The sequence below is a fragment of the Bos indicus x Bos taurus genome, chromosome 9 (assembly GCF_003369695.1).
Source record: "Bos indicus x Bos taurus breed Angus x Brahman F1 hybrid chromosome 9, Bos_hybrid_MaternalHap_v2.0, whole genome shotgun sequence".
Classification (NCBI taxonomy): Eukaryota; Metazoa; Chordata; class Mammalia; order Artiodactyla; family Bovidae; genus Bos; species Bos indicus x Bos taurus.
Window position 1 is genome coordinate 66087327 of NC_040084.1, and position 26305 is coordinate 66113631.

The window sequence follows — 26305 nt, forward strand, 5'->3', positions numbered from 1 at the left end:
TTGCAGTGGCTTCTCTTGTTTGGGAGCACGGGCTCTATGGTGCATGGGCTCAGTAGTTGTGGTTCCCAGGCTCTAGAGTACAGGCTCAACAGGCTTAGTTGCTAAGTGACACGTGGGATCTTACTGGATCAGGGATCAAACCCATGTCTCCTGCACTGGCACGTGGATTCCTTACCACTGAGTCTTTAGGGAAGCCTCAGACTCAGATTTACATCTGTTGACAAAACATTTACCCTCTCAGATTCAATTTTATCACTGGTAAAATTGGGATGACAATTGCTATTTGTGTTATATGGAGAAATAAGGAAATTTTATTACATAAAATGGTAGTGACATAAAAATACAGTAACTTAAAAAAAAAAAGTTGGTGTTAATTCCCTGTCCTTTTTTTCTCTCCACTCATTTGGAATTTTGGAAATTCAAGTTAAAGAGTAAAAATGAAAGAAATTTGTATCTGGACATCAGTTTTATTTTTAATAGATTTCATGTTGTCTACTTTTGTCACGGAGAATAGGGTATTTATTTGGGAGTGAAGGCATGAAAATTAAGGGGAGAAAATGATGTGTAAACAATAACTGCTGTAATTATAAAAGTTTTATTTCACTCTTACTTTAATTAAATCTTCATAAGCACCATGTCATGAACTGGCAATCTAAAAAGAGGATACTAGAATGCTTTAGTCAATAACAAACTGCAAGCTGATGATGTGAAATTACAGCTACACGGAGCAAGTGTACAAGATCACATTTAAAAAGGTTCACTTGAGAATCCCATGATGATGCACAAAATAGGAATCTGGCATCGATTCGTTCACACCTTGCTCAGAACTCAAAGCTTGTGCATGTAAACATCAAAAGAAACACTGGATCACCTTGACAGTTTACAGTTTGCTAACACTTGACTGCAGAAGCATAAATGTTGCAGTTTTGATTTTTTGACCAGTGCTTGGTCATAGGCTGAAAAGACCAATCCCTTTAAAATTTAAATGATGCTTAAAGGTTATGTTCAACATTACACAAGTCATCAGCAAGGCCTTTGAATGTGTGCAGTTCTCATAATGATTACCAAACCATACTGACCTAAGGAAATCATGAAAAATTATATATTTTCAGCAAAATGTTTTAATTTGGTCCTACATTAAAAGACCCAAATGCCAAGGTGTTTTACATAAATTTAATTCACAAGCATGTACACAAGAGAATCACTTTAAAGAACATTGCTTCCTGATTTATGAATTAAAAAGTTTATCCTCTACTTACACTAAACATACAAAAAATAATCTACAAAAATTGTTTACAATTGATTTTAGTGAAAGAAAAACCTTTCTTCAAAAAAAAAAAAAAAAAAAAAAGATTGTGTGGTGGTAGTATTTTAGCCATCAAAAAAGGAATGTAAGTAACCAATAAATATAATGTGCTTTCTCCATATAGACATATTTACACTTGAGTCTTTGGCTTATGGTTTTTTGTTTTTTTAAGAAAGAACTTTAAATGATCCATCCATCATTGCACATTAAAAGAAAATAAGCCAGTTATATATATTTATATATTTATATAGAGATCTGCTACACTTGAAACATATAAAAAATGAACTTTCCTATGAATTTGCACAGCTTTTCTTTCTTCTTCCTTGAAAGTTTTAACATCTTTTATCTGAAAAAGGGAGAAAAATGCCACAAAGAAAGTATTAATTCATGCAACACGTGTTGGCTGCTGTACCAAAACCAGGAGAGAAAACGCTGCCTATTCACTGTACAAACACTGATAAGTTTTCATGTGAATCTGCTGCTTATGAAATATAATTTATGTGGCATGAAATGTTGATGTTCTCATACAGTAATAGAAACTAATTGAGTGAGTCCTTTTTATTAAGATACACAACTTCATAAGAAAAATACTTTTACCTCTCAAATGTAAAAGTCTCCCACCCCCACCCCCCCACATTAAAATCTTTCTGCACAGGTGTGACAGGTACAACAGCTGCTGGCTCAACAGATGAATGGGTTCTGTTGGGATGCACTCTGAAGTCTCCAACTAAGACGACTCCAGGTACTCCAAAGCCACGTCATAGCAGAAACGGTACTGCTCCTGAAAGATGTTAAAACAGAAAGGTGGACTGAAGTCAAGAAAAAGGCAAAGAATGGAGAACACATTCAATTTAGATTATTCAAGAATTACAAACTTTTTTTCCATAGACAAGTTTAACATCAAGGCATATACTATTTTACATTTGAGTCTAATGATTGCTGTTTAAGAAAAAGGAAGTTGATGTAAAAATATATATTGTCTTTGCCTCATATTCTGTATCAAATTAAAAAAACATCAGTATTGCTTATTTGATTATAACAGTAATACCTGATCAGTACAGAAAAATTTCCAAGTATAGAAAGATTACGAATCAGAAAAAGTTTCTATAAATCTATTATCAGAAATAACTGTTTTAAAATACTACCTTAGCTTCAGACCATTTTTATGCATGCTTGAAACAGTATTTTAGAATAAATATAATTGCATACCTATATTTGAGGATATGATTTTATATTTTATTTTCTGTTGTTTAGCATTGTTATATATTTTTTCTCATGTTATTTAACACCTCTTTTAATATACATAAAAGTCCAATATATGGATTGACTATAAGATGACATTTATTTTTTATTAATTTTAAATAATCCTAGAGTGAACTTGCAAGTAATTTTTCTCCACACTTTATGTATTTTCCTTAGTGGTATAAATAAGCCAGTTATTTCAAACTGCCATTCCACAATTCCACATTCTTAATTTCTTCTTCCAGTTTTATTGAGATGTAATTGATATATAGCACTGTTTATGTTTAAGGTGTACAGCATAATGATTTGACTTACATATGTGAATATCTAAATTCTTAATTTTTGACATAGTTTTTGTTCCATCAGAGTATTTAATTAAAAGTTTCAAAAATGGTTAGTGGTTCCTAACTTTTTCTGAGCCTACTTTTATCAGAAAAATTATTTCTGCTGCCTTTATTTAAGATAACTTGGCTGACAAACTTTTTTGAGTTAAAACTGCTTTTCCTCTCAGTCCATCTATATGCTGCTCCGTTATGAAGAATTTAGAAAAATTCGGAGACTGCATTACAAATTATGACTTGTAACATGTAGTAAAATCTTCTCAATTCAGTCCAAGTGGGTAAAATTTAGGCTGAATTATAAAACAATCTAAAACTCATGCTATTTCAAAAGAGAACTTTTGGGTATCTTGAGCAATAAAAGAGGGAAGTAAAAAATTTCCCCAAGCAATCCTGCCCTAATTATCAAGTAGGTGTGATTTAAATTAGCCTACCACTGTGGCAAGTACACCTCAAGAACCAAAAAGTGCTTGTGAATAGTTACATCTCTTTAATCAGTCTCTAGCAAATTGGTTTACATTCTGTATTTTCTTACCAAACTCGTCAGTTCAATTCAGTATCACAAGGAACTAATCATTAACCTTGATTAAAAACAAATCAAAGGACTGGGTGTTTAGACAAGATTCATGGGACATGAGTGTAAAGGTAAATAGTAACTCTTAAGAAGGTTCTGGGAGAAGGAAATGGCACCCCACTCCAGTACTCTTGCCTGGAAAATCCCATGGATGGAGAAGCCTGGTAGGCTGCAGTCCATGGGGTCGCTAAGAGTCAGACATGACTGAGCGACTTCACTTTCACTTTTCACTTTCATGCACTGGAGAAGGAAATGGCAACCCACTCCAGTGTTCTTGCCTGGAGAACCCCAGGGACAGGGGAGCCTGGTGGGTTCACACGACTGAAGTGACTTAGTAGCAAGAAGGTTCTAGAATGGCAGAGTTTAATCATAGGCTTTTTTTTTTTTTAAGGAACAGTAAGAAATCAGTTAAATTTGGAAGTATAATTTGAATTCTGAGGCCAGAAGTGATCTTGCTGATGATTTTAGGAAGACTTGATCTGAGAGACAGAGGCAGACTTATATGAAAAAATATTCAGAAGGCAGAGAGTTTAAAGACCTAACCATTACCAGCCCATTTTGTAAACAGACCTCAGAGTTTTACCTAAAAATCCCTCAAATCTATCCGCCTTCCTCCATCTCCATTGCCAACACCCCGGTCAAAGCCATTACCATCTTACTGGGATACCAGCAATACCTAAGGTATGAGCTGGAAGACAGGGGCTTTGAAGACTTGTCAAAGGGGAAGAAGTCTGTGACTTGCTCTTAAAAATGAAACCGTATAAATGTAACTCTTCAGATTTTGTCTCAGGAAGCAACGTACCACTTGTGTGAACAATCCATGAGCAGGAAGTGGTGAAAATACTTTAAAGGTTTATTGAATTGCTCATTTTAGTTATCTGATCATCTTGATAAATGTAGGGCAAGCAACAATGATGTCTTGGTTTTTCTGGTTTACTTCTCTGTGAGCATAAACTACACAGCTGCTCCTGACCTATTCCCACCATTCACATATGTATAACTCACAGACATCGCTTTAGACGTTGAACATGCTAAAAGTTTAACTTGCTTTCTTCCTCTACACATAGCTTCAAACAGATGAGTTCCTACATACACATATTAACACCTCCCTGCTCTTATTTTGTAATCTGAATTCTGATTTTATGAGCCATGGCTAATTCAAGTAAAATCACATGACTACAATCTAAAATTGGTAAAAGGTGAAAACTATCAATGGCAATAGTTTAAAAAATTATAATTTGACCAGAAAGGAGGAATTATAGATAATGACTAAAATAAATTGCATTTGCCCTTTAAAAACACTGGGTGTCTAAAGCGCTAGATACAATCTAGAAGTATATCCCTCAAAATGTTTTACCAGTTAACTCAATATGCTTTAAGAAATACCAAGAATAAAACCGAGATGACAGGATTTTTCTTATTACAGAACCATTTATCGAAGTTTACTGTAACAAATATTTATTGCTCAAAATAAAAAAAAATCCTATACATTTTCCAAGTTAAATGAAATTAGTTTTCATCATTAGCAGTTTATACAATATGTGACTAAGCTTATGGGTGTAGAAGGAGTTACTTGGCAATTCATGAGTTAGAGCAGGAAGGTCCCCACAAAGACTCATTTACACATTTCATTCCCTGGGAATGAAGTCAGATCAACAAGTAGGTATATGACTGATTAACCTCTACCCGCCACTTCAGCATCCAAGACCGTGACTCACCGGGGCCTCCACCATGTTTGGCTTGCTGTTCCTTAGTGTCTTGACTGCATGGAACACGTCAACAACATTTTGGCGTTTCACCATTTCAACAACAATGCCTATAGCACAGAACATGCCACTTCGCCCGCCACCATTTCTGAAAGCAAAGAAAACAAAGGTGTTTTCTAGATGGACGTTTTTGGTGACCATAGGTCACACAATCATATATGTTTTGGAAAAGAAAATATTATGTTTTTAATTTCCCCCTTGTGTTTTAATTTTGCTTCACATGTGTACATGTTTGTGTGGAGGGCAGAGAGGAAGATACTTGAGGATGGTATTAACAGCTTATGCTTAGGGCTGGGACACGCTATAGGCATAGATTGCTGCAAGCTAGATACTTTGAGATTTTTATAGATTTGTGCATAGTGTAAATCAGAAAAGTTACTTAGAGTAGTGTTCAAGAGTTTATATGATAACTATATAAAATCAGTTTGAAAAATACAAAAGTTGTAGTAGTGAATTATAGAATTGTGAAACAGGAAGATTGTTTTAGAAGAATATCTAGTTGAGGTCTGTAAGATGGGAGTTACTCTTTAGCAGAGGAAAAAAAGAAGGCTAATGATGGAACGAGCACCACGGCCCCCTGAATGGCCCAGCCAAGACGCCATACTCACAGGCAGTGGATGATTGTCCGGCCCTCCCCTTCCTCACATTCCTCCTGCCATTTTTCCACCTGCAGGATCAGCTTCAAAAATGACCGTTTGGAGCCAGGCACTTCTCGATGAGAAGCCCAGCCTAGATATTGAAACTGCTGCACCATCAGATAACCTTCTTGTGGCTGTTGAGGGAAAAAATATTTCTATGTAAATAAGTTAGGGCTAGAATTTTTACTAGAAAGTAAAAGGTTCATGGCTTCCCAGGTGGGTCAGTCATAAAGAATCCACCTTCCAATGCAGAAGATGCTGGTTTGATCCCTGGGTCAGGAAGATCCCTGGAGGAGGAAATGGCAATTCACTCCAGTCTGGCAGACTATAGTCTATGAGGTCACACAGAGTCAGACACGACTTAGAGACTGAGAGTGCAAACAAGTTTCATACCAATTTACACTATGACATAAATGACACATTAGACTGAATCTAGCTAATAAAAGTCCAAAATATGTACATGCCAGGGCAGGAAGATTCTAAATTACATGAGAATTATCTTCATATAAGATTCTCCCTGATACTCCATATTCAATAATCAATTACTATGATTATACTTAAATAACTTTCAAATTCATCTTTTCTTTATTGCCACTGATATCATTGTATTCTCAAATCACAAATCATAATAATTACTTCCTAGTTGATCTCCTTGAACAAACTTTGATATCCTTTCAAACCATTCTTATTGTAGACATCATGATTTAAATGCAAATATGATCATGTCACTTCTTGATTTAATATCTTCCAAATGATCTTAGCATAAAGCCCAAACTGCTGCCATCATTTAAAAATACCTGTAAGATAAGGCTCCACTTCTTCCTTCAATTTCCCTTTATTCTAATAAGCTAGTCAAGGTCTAGACACATTTGCCTTCTCTTAATCTATTTACCAAGTCATTTCTTATCTTGGGAACTTTGCATATACGGAACCCTTTGCCTTTCTCAGTCCCAAACAGAGTGATCAACTTGCTTTAGGTTTGCCTTGGACTTTTCTGGTCTTTGTGCCTAAATTCATGTATTCTAGGAAAACTTTCTGTCCTGTGTAAACCAAGGTAGCTGGCTATCCCATGCCCAAATAGCTCCTACTAATTTTTCAAATTTTGTCTTAAATATCATGGCCTCAAAGAAGTCTTCTCTGATCATCCAGCTTTGTTAGATCACCCAAAGCCTCTGTATTTTGTACTTTTTCTCTATAAAAATTTCATTTATTTGTAGATAAATGATTGTCCAAGTTGTTTAATGTTTATCTTCCCTGATAAAATATAAATTCTTTAAGGACAAGAAAACCTCTTTTTCCCTTAAAATCTCTTATCACTAGAACCTAGCAAAACTACTTTCCAAGTAATAGTATTGTTGAATAAATGAATCAAGACATTAAACCCTCAAGTGAAAATACAAGGAAGAATTTGTATGTGCAAGTGAGCCATATCATAAGGCATCAGACCTGAAGCTCCACATGCAAGGGTCATACATCCTTTGGTGGGACAAGGAACTACCGAGTTTAGCACCCAACCTCTAGTTGGCATATACTAAATATATGGTGAGGTGAAAGATATTAAATAATGGTAATAGGAAAAAAAGAAAAATCACACACTAATAAGTGCTTGAGTACCAAATATAGATGAAAATAAATATGCTGACCCCCCCAAAAAAAGTAAAACAAATTTCAGTTCCTGTTCCTAGAGTATTTTTCATATAAACAGTTCGATTAACAGGTAGGTTCTACTTTCTTAGTTTAGTAGCTACAGTTTCTCAGCTAAAATATTAGTAGAACCATAATGTAACAGATGTGCAGACATAATGAGATTCTTTAAATTAACATCTAAGATATGCATGAGTATTATGACATGATTGAAGTTATCCTTTTCTTCCCCCACTGAAATGAACAATAGAACTGGATATGATTTTATTCTCTACTTATACACATATAGACATTAATCAGAAGCACATATAGTCATTTTGATGTGAGGAACACTGTAACATGACAATTTTAATTACACACTGAAAATAATACACGTACATAGAACTGCTGCTCTAGAAAAGAGTAATCTTTGTCTTTAAAAAGGAGAAAATTCCATAATTCCATGGGAGGTACTACTGATTTCTTTTCAAATTCTCCTTGCTATGTGGTTACATAATCTAGACAGATTTTATTAGTACTTTTTGGTCTTTTGAAGGACAGACCCCAGGCAGTTTGTCACTGATGGCAAAACACAGGAAATATCAAGGAAAGAAAGGTTCCCGAAGGACAGTTGCTACTTTGCTGCTGGGAAAAGGCAAGGGCTAGCAGCACTGCATCGTGCTACATATCTGGGCAGAGCCAGAGGCTGAGCCATTCAGAGCGATGAAATTGTAGATGAGTTGTAGGAGGAGAGTCAGGGACATATGTGATTTAAGCAGAACTGGAATAGCGACACAGATCCCTTCTATAATGGCTGATCCAACACGTCACTTTCTCCTGTCATCAATATTATATTCCTGTTTTTCAACTGCATACCTCTTCTGGGCTGGATATCAATGCTAATAAGACTTGAAGTTAACGTTGAGATAAATCTACATATACTCAGAGGCCAGGCCCAGACAATCAAACTCAACTGAACCAGGGAATCTGCATTTTGATTTCCACATAGAATACAATAGGCTAGTAACTGACCCAGAAACCTAGCTTCCAGGATTTCTGATTTCCTGTCTTTAGCATGCATTTTTATTGCCGTTCTAAATCATAAGATGATTAGTAGCTTTGGGATTGATTATATAATTTCTATTAATTTTACTCTCTCTTTTGTCTGAAAGGAAATGTACCACACTATGTTTGTAATCACCTGTTCTCGATCAATTCAGTTAAAAGCATTAATGACTTACTCTTGTTAGATTGCATATCCTAAAAATTCGGTTTATTACATCACAATCCATTGAACAAGACATACATTCCACTTGGATAGGACCATATCGTAGCGTCCCTTCTTCTGGCCAGTACTGAGGGCAGCCCTAGATGTGAATATTTTTGAAAGAAAAATAAAATGAGCCTTATTTTTTTTCTAATTAGGATAGCATAAAGCAGATGTTAGCATTTTATTACTACTTTATTAAGTCATGTGTAAGTATACAAAAGAAACCCATAACCATTAACCTGGGACAAGTCGACTTCATTTAACATCACAATGGAGGTACAGCCATAATCATACACTAATCTCCAGAAATCTTTCACAGTGTTTGGCAGAGGGTATTGTGTGACGATGAAAGCAGCTGGTTGCCTGTAGCTCTGTGAAAAAAACAAGGTAGACAGGGAAAAATAATAACTTAGAATGAATAATCAGTTGTACAAGCAGATTCAATACACTTCAAGGTAGGGCTGGGGAGACTCAACATCTTCATATGGAGATGAAGTCAGCCTGCTGCTCCAGCCGTGGAATAACAGATTTGGACCACTGAAACATACTGCAACTAGTAAGTAGTCAGTCTGATAGTATGCTTTTGATGCCTCAGCAGCAATTCAAGCCAAGAATTAATTTTGTTGATAAAAGTAAATATACGACAAATACCAAAAAAAAAACACAAAAACAACAACAAAAAAAAACCAACCAAAAACTTCTTGAGGCTAAGATCCTTTGTGAGGTACCTGTTGGGCTGTTTTAGTCTTAGTCTAGAAGACTAAGTTTAGAAGGCTCTTAGTCTTCCAAAGACATAAAATTTCTGTGTGTGTGTCTGTCTATGAATATATGTCTATCAGCTATCAACTGTTATAGAACTGTCTGGCTGGCTCTTCTCCACTCCAAATAAGAAAAACCACATGTGCCTCAAACTCATGTGCTTTTATTTTATATTGACATTATCAACACATCTTGTAGGCAATTCACATCCCATAGTTTTCTGGGAATTTCTAATGTATATCAATGATCAGAATGATAGTTTCAATCATTTAAGTGAGGGTGGGATGATTTGAGAGAATAGCATTGAAACATATATATTATCATATGTGAAACAGATCGCCAGTCCAGGTTCAATGCATGAGACAGGGTGCTCAGAGCTGGTGCACTGGGATGACCCTAAAGGATGGGATGGGGAGGGAGGTGGGAGGGGGGTTGAGGATGGGGAACACATGTACACCTATGGTTGATTTTTGTCAATGTATGGCAAAACCACTACAATATTGTAAAGTAATTAGTCTCCAATTAAAATAAATAAATAAATAAAAAGATTTTTCAAGTGCCACAGAGTAAAACTAATGCATTCCCTGGCCCCAGGTAAGAGGGAATGACTCCTTATTGACCCAAGGCCCCCTGATTGGGACACAATGCATTCTCTCTTCCCAGAAAGAGGATAAATTGATCTGGCCAGATAATCTGTCATTCTACAGACTAATGATCTACACTGAAACAGAAATATATATTTCTATGTAATAAACTAAGTATTTGTAAAAATATAACTAGACAGCTGCCTGAGATAGATTTCTTTAATGCTGATAAAAATTGTCAGTGATCTGCTAACTCAGTTTTATCATATTACTCTTTAATTCCTTCAGGTGTCTCAACACTAGTGTAGAAACTGACCTTTGAGCTTCATAGATTCTATCACCATTTGGGAAATGCTGCTAACCATAGCATTTCACTCCATGGATGACTACAGGATAAATCTGGGGAGACAGTAATTCACCAACAGCTTCTACTTGACCTTAAGACCTCAAAAAGTCACACCTGTAGCTGGGGTGAGTGCCCTCCTAAGGAAGATATGAAGGCTTATGAGAAAGGATCAGAAGAAAGAAATAAACTTTCCTTCCAATTAAATGTCTGCTCCATAGGAAAGTAAGTCAAGGGAGATGAAAAGCCTTTTATTCCTTTTTTGAGTCATAGGGGTGGGGAGACAGAAGAAGAGAAGACGATATGAGAGAAGACTGAAGATTTCCTATTTCTTTCCTCTCTAAGTGCAAGAGTACATCTAAGGGTTTGATATCACATGATTCTTGGCCACACCTCATAATCTTCACAGGCATGAGAAAGGGTGTACGACACTTACAATGGGGTAGAGAGGAAGGGAAGGTGAGAGTGTTGAACAATGAGCCCCGTTCTTATAAGCCAAACCAAACCTAACTTTTCTGTAGTCCCAACCACACTACCAAATCCACAGGGCAGTTTCGACTATAAAATATATGTGTTGAATCACAGTGAGTTAAACAGAAGATAGGAACACATAGAATACAAGGTTCTGTCTTCATACTGACCAGAAAACCACCTGGAAATTAAAAAATTTAAAAGAGATGTCAAAGACAAAAAATGCCTAAATATCTTTCCCAATGTTATTTTCTTTTTCTCACCCTTTTTCATTCTAAACATAGACTGACTCAGAAAAAAAAAAAAGGTCTGTGTGTTTTCTCTATATTTAGTATGTTTGACTTTGCAGATGATTAAAAGGCAAGAAAAAGTATAATGAGGATCTAGTGTGACTTCAGGGGACAAGAGTAATAACTAGGCAAGACTCTGGTCACAGCAAGAGTAGTAGCTTTCCACTTGAGCTTACCTTTAAACTATTCTGCTCTGTAGAATTAAGAAAAGCAAAGTAACTGGGTGAAAATTAGAAGTGGCACATACGCTTTGACAAGCCTCTACTATCAGAAACTAATTTTGCAGAACTCAGTAGGAGCAATAACTTAGAAAGCTTCATTATTCATCACCCAAGAATGAACCCTGACTCTGGTTTCTCCTTATTAAGGCTCCATAGTCTAAAGGGCAAAAACTAGAGATGCCTATGAAGGAAGGTGATAAACCAAAAGGATGCTGAACTTAAAACCCTTCTTGCTTCTTCCCAAGGTAAGCAAAACAAGATGGAAAAAGACTACTTTAAAATTCCATTTCCATATTGGTGTGTCTTTGGGATGCTGACATGTGAGTACATGCTGTACCATCTACAATACAAAGACTGGAGTAGGGCAAGAGAGTTCTTTTCATGATGATTGATGTGTTAACATGGTATCTTCCATGCCTTCGCTTATATCTTATTAATTAATAATAAATGAAACAAGTTAGCTATAAATTATTGGAATAATTATTAGTTAGCTATAAATTATTAGTGTCAGAGATGAAAGTTTCCAAATTAACACAATTTCAGTAGAATATGACACTCTGTGATTTAAAAAATTCATTCCCAACTATATTCAAACTAGATAAGCATGACTCTCTTTCCTGAAAATAACCAGGATGAAAACTATCACCTGCAGACATTTCTTGTACAAAAACTTTATAACAATTGAAAATCAACTGTCAAACTTATAGTCAAGCCTAAAATTTATAGTGCCTAAGAACCATTGTAAGGGAAATTCAAAATCATTGTCCAAAAAATTTTGTATTACAATGAATGTTTCTACTTTTCCTTTTTAGGCCATTTAAATTTTCTTGAAAAGAGAACCTAGCCAGTGTTCATCAATTTTGCAGCTTTTCATTACATTTTACACTAACAAAGAGAGCAGTCTCTTACATCCATAAGAGCAGCATTGATGTAGTTACTACTCTCCCCATCAATTGTAATTAAAAAAGGCAGACATCTGTCAGGTGGCAGCATGTCCATAAAACGGTTCTTGTCATGGTTCCTTGGCAGGCATGCTATACTGCAGTCCTCAGCTTGTAGTCGAGGGGTGACTGAATTCAAGGTCTGGAAAGAAAAGGGAACCCAGGTTAAAAGACAGTGACCCATTTCATAGCATAACACAGATCTATCAGGCATTTAGGAGGCCAAGTAAAAAGAAAAGGATTTGTGCAAGTCAATGACATTTGCCATGATGACAGGCTGACAGACTTCGTAGTTAAAGCTCCTAAAGCCTGAGAAGTGACAAGGGAAAGGGATGCTAAACAACACAGCAACCTGCGAAAGGTATTGTCTAACCAAAGAAAATGCAGTCAGAGCAGCCCATGATGATGCCCCATCATCAAATTTATAATTTGTAATAACATTTTAATGTGCCAGATTTGAGGACACGCTATGGCCAAGAGCACTGGGCAAAGAATCAAAGTATTAGGTTTTTAGAGTTATTCTTGATTTCATAGTCAACAGTTTTGGGGATGTTTTAAGGGCAGTGAAAACATTTGGGATTATTTAGAGATGATGTTTTGCACAAACTCCAGCTATTATTATTAACGTGCTTGAGTGACACAGAAGGTCAAAATCTATAAGACTGCATTTTAAAAAAGATTGTAAATACACACAAATTATCACTAAATTTGACTTTTATGGTACCTTTTCCCCATACTTTTCCCTGAGTCTGAATTCATTCGTCCTTCAAAATACAGCAGATATGATATGAGCTCATTAATACAAAAGTTGACTCTATAACTTTGTATAACTGTATAATGAAAGAGACATGTATTATATTATACTTAAAATAGGGTCAAAGGTTATAAATTTGACTTGAAAGACATTCCTTGGAAGAATTAGGAATGTCCAGGACAAATTGTAATAAGTTACTCATAAAAAATCTCTAGAAATAATAAATACCTGGAATTCATCTTTGAGATGTGAAGAGTTTGTCTGGGAGTCTATTCTAATCATATCAAAATATGCAGCTTTAAATTCACAAACAGGTATGGCAGTTTCTCCACATAAGCAGGCCTCTAAAATGGCATCATGAATAAAAATGTACTGTTCCTATCAAAAGAAATAAAATTTTCGTATTTTAATACAAGTTTCCTGTCATCAAAGAATTTTCTCTATATAAAAATATTAATAAAAATACCAATATTTTTTCTATGACTTGATGAGTTACTATTGATTCTATGGGACAAATACCTACTATTTAGTTTGATAAATGTTGGAAAGCAAACCAAGAAAGACCACCTGAGGTTAATCAACAATCAACACACCTCTGTCTGGACCATATTGATACGACGAGATCTTAAGGCTTTGACACAGTTGTAGATGTCAACAACACCCTCTCTTTCAGCCATGTCCAGCATGATGTCAATCACAATGTAACAACCAGTTCGTCCAGCACCAGCACTGAAAAATAAGCAGATCTAAAGAACTGCAGGAAGCATGTCTATACAAATTGAAAGACCCATCCGATTTTCAAATAAGTGGAATCAAATTGATTCAACAAAGTATAAGACATAATTTGTATGTACTGTGTAAATGCTTGTTAATGAACAAATAGCTTCAATGTAGAGAACCTACTTTGGTGTAAACTGAGAATTGGAACAAATTAAAAAATATAAACTTTGTAAATCAAATTGTGTTTTGAAAATCATGTATAGATGGCACTGAAGTTTCACAGCTCTTATACACAGTCTTCATTTTACAAAAATTTCAAGCTCATAGAATTGATCAAGGAATGGATTTATGCTTTAAAATTTCATCTGAGATAGACTCATACTGATGTCGTTGTGGGCACTCTAGCAAAATGCAGCGGTGCTGTCTTAGGAAGACAGTTTCTGGTCAAGGCAAAAGAACATTAATCTAAAACCTTTAAATGGAAAATCTGAGGAGTCACATTTCAGGGGAAGTGTTAATAGTGAGGGTGGGGATGAAAATGTTCGTTATTACTGGGGAGGAGACCAACAGTAGAAAGAATATTTACATGGTGATCCAAAGAAAAAATGAAAATAAATTGTTAAGTATGAAATATAATTCTTAACAGGTCACAAAGATAATACTATCTTCCTGTATTTAATTCAGTAGTCGAATCATAATATACTGTTGATTATTTTACCCATTGGGAAGATTTCTCCAGTTTTATACATATAAGTCAATGGAGCAAAAAGGTATAGTTTGGATTTTTATGGAAAAATCACTTTGTAGTCAGCTCCCTCTCTTCCGTAAGTTCAGATGCCCAAGTGGAAGTAGAAAATGACACTTGTGTTTCGAGAGCATATCTGAGACTGTTGGAGCACTACTGAAGCAGGCAATTCACAGGAAAGGAAAACTCTATGATAAGTCAAGACACTACATAATTGAAAACCCATTTATCTCATTTTCTAAATGCACAGATAGACTATTAACATTATTTCTTTGAAGTCTGGATTTGGTCATTTCTCTTAAACTTAATTGTTCTTTAAGAAATTTAAGTCAAAGGTATTGTGGCTATCTCTTTCTTTTTCTTGCCTACCATCTTCTCAGTCACTGTTCCCAGGGTTTGAGACAGGAAAGTAATTGAAGAGTACATCAGATTTGTTGAGGAGGATTGAATTGTAGATTTTTTTTTTTTTCAAGGTACACAGTATCTGATCCTAATGAGACGCCTTACTTTTATTTCATTCTTTGTTGTTTTATTTTTCCCCTTTCATATGTGGTCATTTAAATACTGAATAGGTTGGACTTTCAGGGAAAGAAAAATGCTTAAGCACAACCTATTATGTACCTTGGAAGGGATAGTATTTGAGAATGGTGTGCAGCATTTAGGAAAAGCTTTTCAAATTCAGTATATATTTTTCTATTCATATCTCAAAATGAGGCCATGTAATTTGCTTTTAGTGTCTCTGGGTACTTGTTTTAAGAGAAGTTTCTAATCAAAAGAAAGTCTGGATAATATTCACATTTTTCTGGCATATATATGCTGGATTTTACTAATGTAGTTTTCAAGGTCCTCTGAGGGATGGCTTTTAAAAAAATTCTTGAAGTAGATGTTTTACAGCACAAATTCTTGTAATTTAGGCCATTTAATAACTTTGTATGCCTCAAATATAGTTCTAAAAGCTGGGATTCTATTAGGAATTTATTACATTGGCAAGAACTCTCTGGCTTTACCTACTATTCCATACTATATAGGCTTTGCAAAAGTGATTAAAAAAAACCACAACACATATGCAGATGTTGCCACTAAAAGGCAGAGTTTCTACACTCGCAATTATGGACAATACTACACACATTAAGATGAATGCATTTATTTCTGAAGTTTCTTTTATATCCTCCTTAGAAGCTAACTTTTATTTTATTGCTGTTTTACCTTATCTGTTATACTTGCAAACTGGAACCTTGTAAGCATGCATTAGTTTTTGTGTTTACAAGCCTTGTTTGGATACTTTAAAAAAGCTGGCTGCACAAAGTCAATGTCGATTGGACCACCACTCACCTGCAATGCACAACGATGGGACCAGCGCTGGGAGGGTTGGAGAATTTGACCCGCCGGATGAAGGACAGGAGGCCAGTAGCGTGGTAGGGCACGCCATGGTCAGGCCAGCCAGTGAAATGGAACTGTTTAACTTCACGGATCTCATTGTATCCCCTCTGTGCAAAGACATAAAGAAGTGTTTTCAAGGACCAAAATAGAGCCATTAAAGACAACCATGGGTACTAGACCTGACTGACAACGAAAAAACATAAGAAATTTATCAAAAATACTGCTTTTGCTGAAAAAGGATGCTGACATGGCCTAGGAGCTTACCTTTATTTTCAGACAACTGCCAAAGAAAGAAAATAAGAAGTCTTGCTCAGTTCTGTAAGTCTGGGTAAATTTTATTTACCCTGACAGTCTGTTCCTTATTTGGAATGACAACACATAAAATGATTAGGGGAAAAGGAAGAAACGGGAAGTTAAAATGCTGCCCTGTTGACCCAACGCACTGAGTTCTCAAGTGGTGTATAAAAGCAACTTTCTGCTTCTCACCTCACAAAGAGATTTTAATGCTTTGCTTATCCATGTTGAAAATGGTTTTGAAGCATGGCATGTAGGGATTTTCCAGAACAGTGCTACTCTAGATGGGTTTGTAAAAATATACAGACAGCTAAACTGTTCTTTGGCCAGCCTATTTTCTTAACTCTGTGAAATAAATCAGCACACAAAGGATTATTTATAGCAACAAAAACACAAACTGAAAGAAGCAAACATCCATCGCTGTGCTTTTCTCCTATTGGGTTAATTTTTAGAGAGACATTTAAATGCACATTTCAAACTTTTCCCTTCCTTTTTGTTAAAAGAAGCCCATAGATTGTATGAACAGCACTTGGAAAATTCAGATGAGATGCTGCAGAGTTTATTTTTAAGAATCCACATTTGTGGCCCCTCAAGCACCACTATAGTCTATATATTTACAACTCTACTATGAGCTCTGTGAAATCTCAATCTCACTTGTTCCTCAGAAAAGGTAGAAAAAATTGCATGAAATAAATGAACTAAATGAGAAATTTTATCTTTAGATTCTATCCTAAATATCACCAAAGCCTTGGAAGCCAGAGATCACATCTTATAATTCTTTTTCTTTTCTGTTCCAAGTACAAAACCCCACACAAAGCAGGGCTCAACAAATAAGTATAACAGTAACAATGATAAACATCACTATGGAATCATACAAGTAAAATCACTCTCTTAAGTACTTTTGAAGTCAACTTTACTGAGGAAGGCCATACATTGTTCAAAGACCATCTCCTCAGCATTGATCCTTTTGCTGGAGTTGCTGTAAGGGTATTGCTCTTTTTAGAAAATTTTAATATCTGGCAGTGCATGTTTTCTTATTTTTCATTTTACTTAACTTTCCTGAGTAATTTTCAAATATATGGTTTTTTAAAAAATTACTCTTTTCCAGTGTTTTTTATATGAGGAAAATAAATTAAAAATAAACCCTAGTAATGAGGCTACGGTTTTTCCTGTGGTCATGTATGGATGTGACAGTTGCACTGTGAAGAAGGCTGAGCGCTGAAGAATTGATGCTTTTGAACTGTGGTGTTGGAGAAGACTCTTGAGAGTCCCTTGGACTGCAAGGAGATCCAACCAGTCCATTCTGAAGGAGATCAGCCCTGGGATTTCTTTGGAAGGAATGATGCTAAAGCTGAAACTCCAGTCCTTTGGCCACCTCATGTGAAGAGTTGACTCATTGGAAAAGACTGATGCTGGGAGGGATTGGGGGCAGGAGGAAGAGGGGATGACAGAGGATGAGATGGCTGGATGGCATCACTGACTCGATGGACGTGAGTCTGAGTGAACTCCGGGAGTTGGTGATGGACAGGGAGGCGTGGCGTGCTGCGATTCATGGGGTCGCAAAGAGTCGGACATGACTGAGCGACTGAACTGAATGTTATAATTAGTATTGTATCAACTCCATAAGGAGGTATTAATGCCAAGTATTCCCATTCTGGGACATGGGGCATGTCTCCATTTATTCATATCTTTGTGTCCTTCAACACATTTGTAATGGTTTTATTCACTTAGGACCTGTTTTTTTTCTTGCTAAATATATTTCTAGATCCTTCAGAGGGCTTCTCAGGTTTCTCAGTGGTGAAGAATCTGCCTGCAATACAGGAGATGTAGGTTCAATCCCTGTGTTGCAATGCTCCCCTGTAGAAGGAAATGGCAACCCACTCTAGTATTCTTGCCTCGAGAATTCCATGGACAGAGGAGCCTGGTGGGCTACAATCTATGAGGTCACAAAGAATTGGACAACAACAATAACAGACACTTAAGAATTTTTGTTATTATGAAAGAGATTTTTAAAAATCTATATCTTTATTAATAATATAATGAAATATGTCTTGAATTAGTCACTTAACTAATTTTGATTTTCTTTTTTTAAATTTTCTAACTAGCTTTTTTTTGTATAAAATCATTACACCTTAAAATAATTTCACCCTTTTTAATAGTTTTGCCATTTATTCCTTTTGTTGTCTTATTTAATTTCCTAGAGCTTCCAAAAATGTTGGACACTAGTGAGCATGATTATCCACATTACATCTCTGATTATATTAATAACTTCAATGCCTCTAGTTTTTCACTCCTTAATATGTGTGCTACTGGTTATTGTTGAAACAGCTTTATCATGTTTAGGGAGTCTCCTTATTCTTTCTAATATAATTAGAGTATTACTATAAATGTCTTTTAAATAAAACTAAGTGCATTACAATATTTATTAATGAAATCACAGGATTTTGCTCCTTTAATGCACTGAGATAATGAAATATTCTTCTAGATTTCCTACCACAGTTGTAAAATCCTTGAATTCTTAAAAAAATAATCATGATAAATCATGTAGTGATCTTAATTCAGTCCTGGATTCACATTTTCAGTATATCCTGAATTAAACTGGTCTGCAATGTATGTATGTGTGCATACTTGAGAAAGAGAAACAGGCAGAGATCTAAAAAGAGAGACAGAGAAGAGCTTGAGAGAGTCCTATCTTTATGTGGTTCTGTCATCACAGTTCTGCTTGCTTTTAAAATATATTTAGTTGGTTTTAATGGTTTTTCTACGGCCTAAATACTTTGATTAACTTAGGCATTAGCTATTCCTTAGTTATTCTTTAGAGGTTAAAGACACCTCAATTATGAACCCATAATGCAATTTTAATGGCAAATTTCAACACTCTTATTTTCTTTTACCAGCTGTTCAGATCCTGATCTCTCTTTGGGTTAAATACTGGAAATTATTATTTCCTAGGATTTCATTGTATCTAGACTAAGATCTGTCTCTAAGTTCACACATAATATAACTTTCTTAATAGCAGGTATAGCTAGAGCTCTGTCCCTTTTGTCACATATTTTGTTTTGATTGCTCTTCATTTGGAATTGACAAGTAGTTTAGTTACTTTATCGATCTTTTCAAGGAAATAGATTTTTGATTAAATTTATTTTTTTTTGTCAGTGTCTCATTTTTATATTGGAGAAGGCAATGGCACCCCACTCCAGTATCCTTGCCTGGAAAATCCCATGGATGGAGGAACCTGGTAGGCTGCAGTCCGTGGGGTCACTACGAGTGGGACACAACTGAGAGACTTCACTTTCACTTTTCACTTTCATGCATTGGAGAAGGAAATGGCAACCCACTCCAGTGTTCTTGCCTGGAGAATCCCAGGGACAGGGGAGCCTGGTGGGCTGCCGTCTATGGGGTCACACAGAGTCGGACACGACTGAAGCGACTTAGCAGCAGCAGCAGCATTTTTATATTTATTTTTCCCTTTGTTTTATTGACTTTTTTCCTGATATTCTAGTTTAACTGTTTTTTTTTTTAAAGATTTAGACTATCTTTCAAAATAGAAATCACTTTTGATTATATATTTTTCTCCTAACTTGTAGAATATTTTGATATAAAATTATTTATCTTCATAATATAATTTTAGTTCTGAGGCAATTGTTGTTCAGTCACTCAGTCGTGTCTGACTCTTTGCGACCCCATGGACTGAAGCATGCCAGGCTTCCCTGTCCTTCACCATCTCCCGGAGCCTGCTCAAACTCATGTCCATTGAGTCAGTGATGCTATCCAACCATCTCATCCTCTGTCATCACCTTCTCCTCCTGCCTTCAATCTTTCCCAGCATCAGGGTCTTTTCTAATGAGTCGGCTCTTTGCATCAGAAGGCAATAGTTCATTCAAAGATTATTCACAAGAGGACTTTGGTGATTTCTGAGTCTAATTTAGGGAGCTGCTGGTCAGTGATTTGTTGTTATTTTCCACTGGATTTTGGAAACATTTTGAATTTTTATTATGTATTTAAGTTTCCTTTATAACTAAGTTTGTGATTGATTTCTTTTTAACTCTTTATTTTATATTGGAGTATAGCCAATGAGGGGCTTCCCAGGTAGCGCTAGTGGTAAAGAACCTGTCTGCCAATGCAGGAGACATAAGAGAGGTGGGATCAATCCCTGGGTGGGGAGGACCTCCTGGAGGAGGGCATGGCAACCCACTTCATTTTGTTGCCTGCAGAATCCCATGAACAGAAGAGACTGGCAGGCTACAGCCCATATGGCCACAGAGACTCGGACACCACTGATTTGACTTAGCATGCACGCAGAGCCGATGAACCGTGTTATGATAGTTCCAGGTGGACAGCAAAGGCATGATTGACTTTTCATAAGCTTAAATGAAGTTATAAGAAGAATATATATTCCACATTCTTTTGATGATAATGGAATCTAGCTATTCATTAAATCATGTTTGATGGTTCTTTTCTTGAAATCTCCTACATCTTTGCTTATTTTGCTTGATTTGTCTAAGAAATTCTCATACATACTTTATAAATATGATAATCATAATTATATTGCTCTGTATACTGGTAATTTTCCACTTAATATTTCCCCTAATTATTTTTTATGTTTGTAAAATTACTTTTAAATATCATTTATAAAGAGTGGTATTTCTAGATCATGGATGTATAACTTTATTGTGGACATTTACGGCTATGTAAAATATCTACGACTATATATGAAGTCATTGTGAACTGAAAGTCAAAGTCGCTCATCCGTGTCTGACTTTTGCGACCCCGTGGGCTATACAGTCCATGGAATTCTCCAGGCCAGAATACTGGAGTGGGTAGCCTTTCCCTTCTCCAGGAGATCTTCCCAACCCAGGAATGGAACCCGGATCTCCCTCATTGCAGATGGGTTCTTTACCAACCGAACAATTAGGGAAGCCCATGAAGTCAATTGTAGTTTAAATAAATTTCTTAGGATAGGTGCATGGAAGGTAAAATTAGTGGTCAAATGATATCAATATTTTAAAATTCTGTAGATAAATTGCTTTACTGATTTACAGAGAGCTTGTGTGCATGTGTGCTAAGTTGCTTCAGTTGTGTCCAACTCTGTGCGACCCTATGGACTATAGCCTGCCAGGGTCCTCTGTCCATGGGATTTTCCAGGAAGGAATACTGGAGTGGGTTGCCATGCCCTTCTCTAGGGGATCTTCCCGACCCAGGGATTGAACCCATGTCCCTTATGTCTCCTGTATTGGCAGGCATGTTCTTTCCCACTAGTGTCACCTGGAAAGCCAGAGGGTTTATGGCAATTTAAATATGATCAGCAACACATGAAAATATGTCTCATCATACTCTTAAAATCAATCCGAATTATTATTATTTTTCTAAAAGTGCTTGCTGTTCGGGATGGGGAACACGTGTATACCTGTGGTGGATTCATGTTGATGTATGGCAAATCCAATACAATATTGTAAAATAATTAACCTCCAATTAAAATAAATAAATTTTTATTAAAAAAAAAGGAAAAAAATGGTATATCAGCACATGAGGTTAAACATTTTCAATAGGCATGTTAGCAGTTGCTTTTTTGTGGGGCAGAGATTCTAGTATTTCCTTTATATTTATATTAAAGCTATGAGTTAAGAATAGTAAATAATCACAATTTCTTTGTTGTGTGTACATCTTTTAATTAATTATTTTGATACAGATAATTTTATACTTTTGTGTGGTCAAATTTATTAAACTTTTCTGTAACAATGTATGTTATTGCTTTTATGTCTTACTTTAGTCCTCTCACACTGCCCACTAGCTTTAGTCTTTCTGAACCTATTTTAAAAAAAAAGTCAGATTATATTACTCCTGGGCTCAAACCCTCCAATGGCCGGCTACTTTTACCTTTCATACAAACTAAAATCATCATAGTGGCTCACAAGACCTCACTTATCTGGCTCTGTAATTTCCCTGACTTTAAATCACATTTCTTTCCCTTTCATTTACCTATCTCTCAATACCCTAGACTCCAGTATATTTCTCACTGAGACAGGAATATCATGCCTCTAGGTCTATGAAATCACTGTTCCCTCCATCAGGAATATTCTGCCAGGGACACTCACCCTGGGATATAATCCTTCCATGGGATATATTACTCTTTCCCTCATTTCCTTCAAGCCTTTATCACATGTTACTTTTTCAACTACTCCTTTCCCGATCATTCTTTTAAAACTGTAAACTATTCCTTCCTCTACCTCAGCAATGTTCCCTGTTTCCATTCCCAACATTATTTTTATACACGGTACTTTTCAAACTATATGATGTATTTATTTATTAACTTTTACTGCCTTTTTCCCCTCAACAGATTATAAGCTCCACAAAAGAAAGGGTTTAATGTGTCTTAAGGTTCAGAAACATGCCTGGTACGTGTTATGCTCTCAAATAAATACTTGTGAAATGAATAAATAAATAGATGGATTTTATAGCATCCTTAAAACAACTCTTGACAGGGATGTATGGCAAAACCAATACAATATTGTAAAGTAATTAACCTCCAATTAAAATAAATAAGTTTATATTTTAAAAAAAGAAAAAAAAAGAAACAATTTCAATATACTTAATATTGTAGAACGTTAGGGTACTTACCCTTTCCAGGGTGAATGTCCTAACTACATATTCAGCCAGTGGTTCCATTTCTACACAAGTTACTTTGAAGTCACCATAAACTTCGGTATCATCAGGCCAATACTTATAGCATTTAACCTAAATGACAAAAAGTATATATAGGTCAACCTGAATATATAATACACATTAACCAAGATGATTTAATTTCAGTGATAACTCTTCAGGTCATAGTTAAAAGACAGTTTAAAAATCCATAAATAATAAAAAAATACATACATAAAATAATCTGTAACACAACAGATAGAAAGATTTTGTGTAATCTCATAAAAACATACAAGCCTGACAATGGAACTAGATTCTAACATAAAATCAAAGTTTATTTACTTTAATAAATGAGAAATCAAATAATTTCTTAGCAATCAAAGACTCACTTAGGAGCACTCAGTTGAAATGCTATGCCTAAGAAAGTTTTTCAAACAATTGAATGGTATTCTATTCTAAGTGTGTTATGGATTGCTGTTCAACTTATACTCATATTTTATAATACACAGGGTGTTTTTTGCCTCTTACCCGGCCAACTTCAACTAAATTTGTGACCATCACAATGCATGCAGACTGTTCTTGCCAAATCATTCTCCAGAAATCATACACTGTTTCATGAACTGGGCCTATAAAAAATGAATTTGAATAGTATGTTATCAGAGAAATTTTGTAGTTAAAAAGAAGTGTAGATAAGAAAAAGGACAATATAAACTAAATTAACCAAAGTAGAAAACATAAAGGCCTAGCACAAAATGTCATTAAAAGTATTCAATTCAATTCATATCTAAATTCACACTAAAGGCAAAAAATAGATATATACAAGTTTGTTTGCTTCAGTTTGCCTTCTGTGTTTTCAAATTCAGAAGACACCACTAATTTTTAGGGTACTTATATCTGTCTCTGTTGTTGTTGTATAGGCCACTCAGTCATGTCCAACTCTTTGCGACCCCATGGACAATAGCCCACTAGGCTCTTCTGATCATGGGATTTCCCAGGCAAGAATACTGAAGTGGGTTGCCATTTCTTCTCCAGGGGATCTTCCTGACCCAGTGATCAAACTTGTGTCTCTTGCATTAGCAGGCAGATTCTTTATTCACTGAGCCACCAGGGAAGCAGGGGCTATATCTGTCTCTGCTGCTGCTGCTAAGTCGCTTCAGTCGTGTCCAACTCTGTGCGACCCCATAGATGGCAGCCCACCAGGCTCCCCTGTCCTTGGGATTCTCCAGGCAAGAACACTGGAGTGGGTTGCCATTTCCTTCTCCAATGCATGAAAGTGAAAAGTGAAAAGTGAAAGTGCAGTCACTCAGTCGTGTCAAACTCTAGCAACCCCATGGACTGCAGCCCACCAGACTCCTCTGTCCATGGGATTTTCCAGGCAAAAGTACTGGAGTGGGATGCCATTGCCTTCTCCATATCTCTCTCTAAGTTACTTTAATTCGTCTTCATGTAAATGGGAAAATAGGAAGTCTTATGCCACCATCAACCAAACAGCACACATTACTAATTAAATATACACACATCATTTATAAACAGTGAAGTTTAGGGGTTAATGAAGAACTATCAGATATATAAAGTGAAGTCGCGCAGTCGTGTCTGACTCTTCGTGACCCCATGGATTGCAGCCTACCAGGCTCCTACGTCCATGGGATTTTCCAGGCAAGAGTACTGGAGTGGGGTGCCATCACCTTCTCTGATCAGATACATAAGGACATGTTCTAATTTATGGTATCATCTCTGAGCTGCAAAAGCATCTACTGGGCTAAACTTTACCCTATAGCATGAAACAAGAATATCATTCACCATGGATGATCTTTCTAACTTTAAAGAGTTTATAATTAATTAAACTCAGTAACTCCAAAGATATGTGAAAAACACTTAGAAAATAACCTCTGTCAAAACAGCAAATTAACTTTTGTTTTACTTTCCTTTTTTATAAAAGAAGATGTGCAGTTTTCTTATCTGATGGTCAGTGGTCAGTTTGGGGAGATAACTAGAGGTGGTCTTGGTATGGTCGTTAGGATACTTTTATTCTCCAGTGTGCCACTCTAACAAGATTTCTTCACTTTCTTCTACTTTTCCACGAAGAATGAACTCAAATAAGGTCCCTTCAGCCCTTTTCTATGTCTTAGTCTTGACTTGAAAAAAAAAAATTGTTGCAAGACAGTCCAACATCTCATTATAGCAATGTTGGCCTTGGGTACTATTACATGCCAGGCCAACAAACTCTGTTGCAAGGAAACAGGCACCTTATATAAGATGAGATCTCAGTTGCTTTCATCAAAAATAAGTAATTTCTCTGCCCAGCACTGTTTACTAGTGCTCTGGGACATCCAGATACCAAGAACCAAATCTCAAAGACTACCAGCAGGTTCTATTTTACTTTTAATTTAAAAAGTAAACCAAGGTTTAATTTATATACATGTTAAAGAGATAAAACAATCTGTATTATACAGATGAATAAAGAACAGTGTTAACTGGAAGAGCTGATTTTTTTTTTTTAACTCAGATCAAATTTCAAGAAAACATCATATAGATGAATTAAGCAAGTTTGATTACTCTGTTATCATTTGATTATTCTACTCTATTATCATTTGGTTATTCTACTCTATTATCATTTGGTTATTCTACTCTATTTAAAAAGGCAAAGGTTTACCTTGAGTTGCAATGTAGTGGCTTGGTCTCTGGTAGCCCTAAAATAGGAGAACAAAGTGGTCATCATTTTATATCAGTGTCAGAAATAAATGAATGAAGGCATAAAAAGATGAAGACAACCACCTGTTAAGATTAAGTTATAGTAAAAAGTCCAGAAATGAGTAGTGAACTCATAGTTCACTTCTCAAACCTAGGTTATCTGAAAGGTAAAAATAAAACAAAAATTAAATATTTTAAGGGGTCTGATTAGAATAAATATTGCACAATTGAGTTTTGCTTGCTGGAAAATAACTTTATAGATTTTGTTTGGTTTCACTACAATGTTTATGCCTTCATGTTAATCTTTAGTTTCATTCCTGGCAAAACTGTGTCCAAAAATATTAATTCTTATTTTATCATCCAAAAGTACAACACACTGCATTACAGATGGACAACGACATATTAGAACCATAAAAAAATAACAGAACATTCCAATGTTAGAGCTGGACAATGCATGTGTGCATCAAGTCAAAGTCCTGCTGAGATTTTTTTTAGAGAATACTTCTATTTGATAATATGTTCAGGAATCTGCCAAAACTATTTTGTATGTGCTGATAATATTAATTTACACACACATAATTATAGGTACACACATATATAGGGAAAAAAATCTTTTAAAAAATGCATCTTATCCTGAACAAAACGTTTAGTACTTTTTTCTTTCTTTTTATAGTGTGCCAAGAGTTTTATATAGTTAAGCACTTGATATTGTTCCA

General features: G+C 35.7%; 1 protein-coding gene across 15 annotated transcripts in view; it reads right to left on the reverse strand.

Moving 5' to 3' along the window:
• Window positions 1–576: 576 nt before the first annotated feature.
• The window catches only part of PTPRK (protein tyrosine phosphatase, receptor type K), a 612580-nt gene continuing 586851 nt past the window's right edge, over window positions 577–26305 (reverse strand). For 14 of the 15 annotated variants that reach the window (XM_027551494.1, XM_027551492.1, XM_027551488.1 and 11 more), the window contains 12 exons: window positions 25552–25588; window positions 23427–23524; window positions 22878–22994; window positions 15918–16072; window positions 13714–13849; window positions 13349–13498; window positions 12335–12508; window positions 8997–9128; window positions 8729–8854; window positions 5835–5998; window positions 5179–5314; window positions 580–2087 (listed from right to left, as the gene is read on the reverse strand). In XM_027551494.1, coding sequence (XP_027407295.1) covers window positions 2034–2087; window positions 5179–5314; window positions 5835–5998; window positions 8729–8854; window positions 8997–9128; window positions 12335–12508; window positions 13349–13498; window positions 13714–13849; window positions 15918–16072; window positions 22878–22994; window positions 23427–23524; window positions 25552–25588 — 1479 coding nt within the window. In that variant the 3' untranslated portion in view covers window positions 580–2033. Of the gene's footprint in view, window positions 2088–5178; window positions 5315–5834; window positions 5999–8728; window positions 8855–8996; window positions 9129–12334; window positions 12509–13348; window positions 13499–13713; window positions 13850–15917; window positions 16073–22877; window positions 22995–23426; window positions 23525–25551; window positions 25589–26305 lie in introns of all 15 variants that reach the window. The other variant, XM_027551493.1, reaches the window with a different exon arrangement.